The following is a 7,431-nucleotide window of genomic DNA, read 5'->3' as shown; positions in this document are numbered from 1 at the left end:
CTAACTTGTAAGTGGATGATGCAGTCCGCTTACATTCAAGGCTAATAAGCGATGGTGCGTCCTGGCCCTTTTATATGAACATTTCTTGCTCTTGAATCTCCCTTGTACTATTAGCAGGAGGTCTTCTGCCTTCACATTTTTTTTTCTGCTGCTGATCTTTGCTGTTTCTGTGTGAAGCCATCCTCAAGGCTGGTCGGATGGTGACAAACTTCCAGTGTTTGTCTCGGAAGGCCTTTATGTCATTTATAAATGACAGCTGTGCTGGGTACAGTATTCTGGGCTGATAGTTTAAGATTTAAACTATGTCCATACTCTCTCGGCCTGTAGGACTTCTGATAAGAAATTTATCAGACTAATTGGAGAACGTTTAAAGATAATCTGGAATTTTCCTTGTATGTTTTCGGGTAGTTATGTTTTACTTCAGAAAATGTGAAGATCTTTGATCATGTCTGTTTGGAGTTAGGAACTTCCGGTGTTGGGTGTCCATACCTTCTGCCATTCCTTCACTGACTAGATCCTTGGAACCGTTCTGTTGCTGCATTCCTTCAGGAATTCCTCAGACATGTATGTTGTTATTCCATGGAGCATTCATGCCATGCATGGATTGCCGTCATTCTTATAGTTGATTCTGTTTTTCGGTACCCTTGCAATCATTCTTTCAAATTCCTTCTCGGGGATTTTGTCAACCTTGCCCTCACAGTCTAATATTTCTGCGTTCCTTTCGGGGGAGTCACATTGTCTTCCTTGCTCATGCTTCTTCACACTTCTACCTATCTGGGAAACACTTACCTCTGAGGAATGGACCTCTGTGGTCGAGTAGAAGGCCTTCCCTTCGGGTGGGCACCCAGGCGCGTGTGCTGGGTGGGGTCAGGGAGCTCTGAGCGCTGTGGATGGAGCAAGAGACCCGAGTGTCATCGAGTTGGGTGTGGTCCTGACCATCCTCCACGGGCAGGAAGGGACTGGCATGGTCATAGCCTCAGCCCTGCTCTGCCTGCCCCTTGCCTGTGCACTCCACCCACACAGGCGCCTGAAACTCGCCAAGCATCGATGCACTTCACCATGGGAGCACTTGTCCTCTGAGGTGCTCCCAGTACGCGAGAGTCCTGGGCTGTTGCAGTCCGACAGGTGATTACCACACCCTTGCATGTCCTTTTTGGTTTCTGGGATGTGGGGGGAGCAACATTCCCACCCTTCAGAGAGATAAGAGGGTCCCTGCTCACAAGCACCCCAGGCTGGACTCAGTCAGTGGCAAAAGAGGGTGTGAGGGTGATTCTTGCTTTGATCACTGGCAGGGCACCGGCTGATGCAGCATCGTCTCACTGCACTCTGGTATAGCGCCTTCCTGCTGGCTGCCAGTCCAGGAATAGCAGGTGCTGTCCCGCCAGCTGCTGGAGGGGAAGGGTAGGCCACGGGTTTGACCCTGGCCTTAGGTGACTGTGGCCTCCAGGGCCACAGGCCAGCTGCCTGGCCTTGGAGACTAGGTCAGAGAAGCAGGCTGAAGGACACCTCTGGAACAGCCCCTCCAGCGTCATGGCCATACTGCCTCTTTGGTGTTCCCCCTGTCTCCAGGTCAGTCCTGCCCCCTGGGGGCCAAGACACCCTCCTGCTCCTTTGTCCAGGTGACCCCCCACAGCCACAGGAGGCAAATTCCTCCCGGCCTGGCAGAATCAGCTTTGCAGGCCCATGCAAGGTGTAGTTCCTGTGGCATGAAACCTGTGTCAGCCAGAGGCCTGGAGGAGGAGTGCCCTGTGCTGCCTGCCCTGGAGAGAAGGCTGGGACTTCCTGTCAAGTTACCCGGTATTGGCAGAACTCTGTAAATAACAGAGCTGCTTCTAGGATGAGCTTCTGCTGCTGCGCCTTGCCCCACCCTGTCCTTGTCACTGCAGGTGACTGAGGTGTTCTCCTCTTGCTGTCTGTCCTATGCAAAGAGGTCTTGAAGGATGCTAAGGCCGTCCTGTGCAGGCCAGAGTGTTAGTCACGTGGGCTGGAGGGAGAGGCTCGCTGGAGTCCCGGCTCACAGCCATCGGGAGCCGATGCTTCTGATTGTGTTCGGTACAGAGGGAGGGCAATGAAGATGAGCAGTACAAAAGGGAGCAGCAGGCATCTGGAAGCTGCAGGATTGGGTGTGTACGGGGGGTGGGAGGGCACAGCCAGGGTTTCCCAAGACCACTGTTCCCTGCCCAGTCCACACTGAGTTCTCACCTGGTGCCCTATTCCCCAGTAATTGAAGTCCCCTTTGTGTGGAGGGATGAGGGGAAGGTGCGAAGGCTGTCCCCTGGCCATCTGGACACAGCCAGCTGAGACCTGTGCAGGCCTCCCGGCCGCAGGCCCTTGTGCTGGTCTGTGGGCATGGCCAGGCGGTCATGTGTGCCACCAGGGTTGGCCTCCACCTGACACTGGCTGGAGGGCTCTTCCTGCAGGGACTATCCTGGGGGCACAGGCCTTGGACTCTGTCTTACCATGGAGCAACTGGCGGGGGGCACCAAGGGAATACCGGGCTCATCTTCCCACTCCCCTGTCTGGTGGAAGGCTTAGTCCGAGGCCGGGGAGGGCTGGTGCAAGCGGTCCCTTGGCTGCGCAGCCGGAGCCTGCAGGGGCTCTACACGGCTTCAGTCTGGGGTCTGGATTTAATCTCTTCTCCCAGGGGAAAGGGACAGGGCTGCTCAGAGCTGCCCTCTTCAACATGTCTTCTGGTATTGTTACTATTACTCTGACCCCAAGCATCAGGCTCTTCCCTAGCCCTTGAGAAAGTGACCCGATGTGCGTGGCTACTGAACTTGGTGTCCGTGGGGACACAATCACTGGGACATCTTCCTTCTTTGCCACCTTGCTGAGCCTCCACTTGTTCCTTTCCTTTCTTTATTCTTTTTTTTTTTTTTAATTGGAAAGTCCTACACAGAGAGGAGGAGAGACCGAGAGGAAGATCTTTCATCTGTTGATTCACTCCCCAATTGGCCGCGACGGCCTGAGCTGAGCCAATCTGAAGCCAGAAGCTTCTTCCAGCTCTCCACACGGGTGCAGGGTCCCAAGGCTTTGGGCCGTTCTCAACTGTTTTCCCAGGCCACAAGCAGGGAGCTGGGATTAGAACCTGAGCCCATATGGGACCCTGCTGTGTGTAAGGCGAGGAATGTAGCTGCTAGGCTATCATGCTGGGCACTGCTTGTGGGATGTTGTTGCTGCATGCAGAGGCTTAGCTGCTTGCGCCGTGTCTGGTCCTGACAAGACAAACTTGACCTGCTTCCAGCTAGCTCCTCCCATTCTTCCAGAACAAATGTTCAGGTTAAACATGGAAATCAAGAAAACATACTCGTGGCCATTAGAAACGCTTTTATTTATAAAATAACTACTTAAATATAAACATCTGTAAGTAGAAACACTGCATGAGATTGAGCCACGGGATGGTGACCCCCGGAGCCCAGCGCCTCCAAATGCACCAGGGTTTCAAGGCCCAGGGGGAACCTGGAGGAGCCAGGGGCTTAAGGCTGTCCTCAAATTCCCTTTCTGCAAAGATAAAATTGCTTCCTGTTCTAAGGTGAGCTTCGTGTTGGGGGGATGACCTTAAGAATAAGGACCATGCTACGCCAGAACTTCTGGTGCCATGCTGAGGGCAGGGTCTGCTGGACTTGGGGAAGATAGCACCTGGCACTCTCGAAGCTGGCTGAGTGCCCACCACCTCATGCGTGGAAGTCAGCGGCCAGAACCGCTCTGTACTGCTCACTCAAATCCCAGCGCATCCCCCGTGGTGATGGCTGTCACCGAATGGTGGTCCTGTGCTTGAGGGAGAGGGGTCCCTAGGCTGCACTGCTGTGAGGCTGCGCTGGGACTAACGCTTGCACGGGGCAGCTGGCAGGCTGCTGCTGGTTAGGCTGGCTGACTGCGCTGTGCCAGAGAATAGAAACTTTCAGATGAACGTGCAAGAAAAACCCCAAGACCTTAAATGCTGCATTGCCAATCTGGAAATGCAGTGAAAGAAGGTTCCAGGAGACGCTAGTTTAGAGACCTCTGGTGCGTGGCTAAGGCTTCAGGCTATGCTGAACAACTCCCTGCTCCAGGCAAAGCTTCAGCCTCAAAGGCCCCCCGAGACCCTCCAGTCTGTCTTCTGCCCCAGTCGGATTCTGGTCAGCTGCTGCCAGCACACGGCCCACCTCATGCTCAGTCTGGCTACGACCCGGCTTCTTGCACACACAGAACACTGGTCTCATCTTCTGGCGCTGGAGCCCGGGCCTTGCCTTTCTTCTTGGGGCCAGGGTCCGTTTCAAATTCTAGAAATGCTAGTGAGCATCAAGGTCTGCAACCCAACCAAACAGGACTTCAATCGTGTTCACCATGCCATGACTCGGCGAGGTGGCAGGGCCCGTGTCTCGGGAGCGGGTGCCCCCTCCTTGGCCTGGCAGAGCCTGCCGCAGGCCGAGTGTGAAGGCAGCGAGGCAGAGTGGGAAGCAGGGCCGCTCAGGTGTACTCGGTCTTGCGGATGTAATTGGATGGCACGTAGCCTTTCTTCCCGTTGAGCTCGGCCAACCACCACTCTGTGTTCCCTGTGACGTCTCTGAACTCCAGGATCTTGAGTCTCTGATTGGCGGACACACTCAGCTCATTCGGGTTTCGTGCGGTAAAACTATACACAGCAAAGTAGACCTGGGGTCAGGGGAGAGAAAGCGAGTTAAGAAGTGGGAAATGGCTTGAGGTGACGCTGTCCACCAGGACTTGGGGCAGCAGCACTCACAGGGCCGGGGAGCTGGAGAAGGGAGTTTTCAATACCTAACTCTTAAGGCAGAGTTATGGACAGACGGTGAGAGCATGAGTGACAGAGCGACACACGGAGTGAGAGACACCCAGTGACGCAGGAACAGAGGCAGACGGTGAGCAACAGAGCTGTGACACATGCGCACAAGTGAGACACGGAGGTCTCTGTCCACACCTCTGCCTCTCGTGGGCCATCCCTCTGCCTTGTTCTTAGAGCGACACGGCACGAGAGCCAGTCCGGTTCTTTTTGTGTCTGTGTCTCTTGCTCTCGTGCTGAGACAGAACAGAGAGCTGCAGATACTTCATCTGGGTTCACTCCCCAAAAGCCTAAATTAGTCAGGGCTGGGGCAGGCTGGTGTCCCATGTGGTACTGGCCCAAATGCTTGGGTCCTCTTCCAGTACTTTCCCAGGCCATGAGCAGGAGCTGGATCAGAAATGGGGAGCCAAGACTTAAACCAGTGTCCATATGGGATGTGGGCACTGCAGGCAGTCGTTTAGTGAGCTGCACCATAGCACGGGCTGGCCCCACTGATCTTCTTTGCTGCTCCCATTTCAGTGTGTGACGGGTGTCTGCCATAACGGATGGGCCAGATCCAGTCTTTTCACCCTGACTTGCCTTGCAGAACAGCCGGTCAGTAACGATGGGGGAGTCAGAAGGATGCCCTGCCCAGTCACTGCAGCCACACGGTAGGAAAGGAAGCTGCCTAGCTACACTTGGACAAACAGAGTGAGGATGGTGCCAGGAGGGGGGACCCTGTCACTAACCGGAGTGGATGAGGCTAGGACCGAGTGCCCCGCTCAGGCTCAGCGTAAGAAAGCCCTCTGTTCCCTGGGTGGACCCAGCAGCACCACAGAGAAGCAAGTTTGCACTGAGCTTAGTTCTTGCCCCAGGGACCATGGCCTGGAAAGCTGGGACACGGATGGGGGAAAGGGGCCTTTGGGGCCACAGCCGCCGGCGGGGCAGCCCCTGCATGGCCCAGATCAGGACTAGGCTCTTGACTAAGCAGTCCCAGCCCCACGATGGGCGCCTAGACACATGCTGAACGCCCACACGGGGGAGACTGCAGGGCTATGAGAGAAGGCAGGTCCCAAGGAGCGAGGCGGAGCTGCAAGCAGTCTCGGGCTGTCCTTTGAGGTCACGCCCGTGTTTCCAAGCCAACAGTAAGCTGCCACAAGAGGGAACAAGGCAAACAGTAACAGAATTCACTTCTAAAGTCCAGAAATGAAGTCTTTGGGATGGAGAGACGGGGTGGGCTCTGCAGGCAGCTTCGTGCCCCTACCGGAGCAGCCGCGGGGTGATGTGGGCGGGGGCGAGTTGCTCACCCTCGTGGCTTGGGATCTCTGTATACACATCCCCACCTCCTCCCGCATGGCCTGGGCAAGCCCGGCCTGCACCTCTGCCACCAGCCCTACCTGGTTGCCTTCTGCCTCGACGCTTTCCGGTTCTTTGCTTTTGTCTTCCGGGGGCTGGGCTGCTCGTGCACATCCTCGTGGGAGTTCTCGGCCCTGCCCGCTCCGCCCTGGCACGGAGTAAGCAACCCCCTCTGGGGGCCTGCTGCTGCGATAGCTCCTCAGGGTGGCAGTGGGCTGGCTTATGTCTCTGGCTGCATCCACAGAGTCCCCTGCCCCGGGTAGGGAGGAGGTGGTTGGTTCTGAAGGACCATCCTCCGAGCTACTCAAGTTTAAGGAGGCGCTCCATGTGCCAGAGTCGCAGTCCTTGGATGCACCTGTGTCCTGAGGCTGCTTCTGGAAGGCTACAGCCATGCTGCTGGGATTGAAGGTCAAGGTGCTGCCACTGTTCTGCCGGGGGAACCGGGGGGAGGCGCCGCTGTGCTCCGACTCGGTGGAGGAGTGGCTGCCCACAGAGGCGTCCGAGTGGCTGCGGCGGGGGTTGTAGGGCTTCAGGAAAGAGCTGTACACGAAGCCCTTGGTGACTGTGGAGGGAAGCATAAAGGGTTAAAAGTGAGGGGCAGAGAGGAAAAGCCATGGCTGCCAGTTCATCATTCCTGTTACCGCGCCTGACGGGTGACCCAGGTGGAGGAGGACACAATGGGGGACAGTGGCCACAGCTGGCAGAGGGGAGTAGGGGCCGGGGGCGGGGCTAGCCTTTAGCAGGGTCCTGAAATCATGGCCAAGTGAGATGCCACGAAGCATGGGAGCAGAGGGAAGTGAGGGCCAGGTCCCTTCAGGACACCTGCAGCCTTGCAGAAGGCAATGCTGGGCTGTAGGCCAGGGTCCCCTGCCCGAGGAGGGCTGAGAGCGCAGGCAGCTTGCCCTCAGGCCCTGCCCAGCTCTTACAGGGCTTAGTTGCTGAAATTGCGCCGTGAGTCCTAAAGGGAACCCACAGTATGTAACTTTTTTTTTACTGTGTCTTTTATACACTGTGCATGACAATGATGCTGGTTTTCCATTTCTAGATCATTAGCTTTTTTTTCCTCTTAGAAATTACTTCGTTAGACAAACGCTGCTGCTAAACCAAGTGCAACAACAGCTCTCATGAAATTGCCGGTGGCTGTCATGGATGCAATTCCAGCTCCCCAGGGCTGGGAGCACCTGTGACCTCCCAGCAGTGGGCCCAGGTGTGGGAAAGGCCTGGATCGGCTCTGTCTTGCTCTTCCCTGGATGGTGACTGACACCACACCTGCTTCAGGCTTACGCTGTTTGTGATCTGGGCAAGCAAGACAACTG

At 56.0% G+C, this 7,431-nt stretch overlaps 1 protein-coding gene across 3 annotated transcripts in view; it reads right to left on the bottom strand.

Moving 5' to 3' along the window:
* Positions 1-3,346: 3,346 nt before the first annotated feature.
* LOC121164247 (dynamin binding protein) overlaps positions 3,347-7,431 on the bottom strand; it is a 64,435-nt gene continuing 60,350 nt past the window's right edge. For all 3 annotated transcript variants that reach the window (XM_040992313.1, XM_040992312.1, XM_040992314.1), the window contains 2 exons: positions 6,157-6,677; positions 3,347-4,635 (listed from right to left, as the gene is read on the bottom strand). In XM_040992313.1, the coding sequence (XP_040848247.1) occupies positions 4,450-4,635; positions 6,157-6,677 (707 nt within the window). In that variant the 3' untranslated portion in view covers positions 3,347-4,449. The remainder of the gene's footprint in view (positions 4,636-6,156; positions 6,678-7,431) is intronic.

This window comes from Ochotona curzoniae, unplaced genomic scaffold (assembly GCF_017591425.1).
Source record: "Ochotona curzoniae isolate NIBS_2020 unplaced genomic scaffold, NIBS_Ocur_1.0 contig_66, whole genome shotgun sequence".
Taxonomy (NCBI): domain Eukaryota; kingdom Metazoa; phylum Chordata; class Mammalia; order Lagomorpha; family Ochotonidae; genus Ochotona; species Ochotona curzoniae.
Note: the sequence above shows the minus strand (reverse complement) of the source record. Positions and strands in the feature narration are given on the sequence as shown.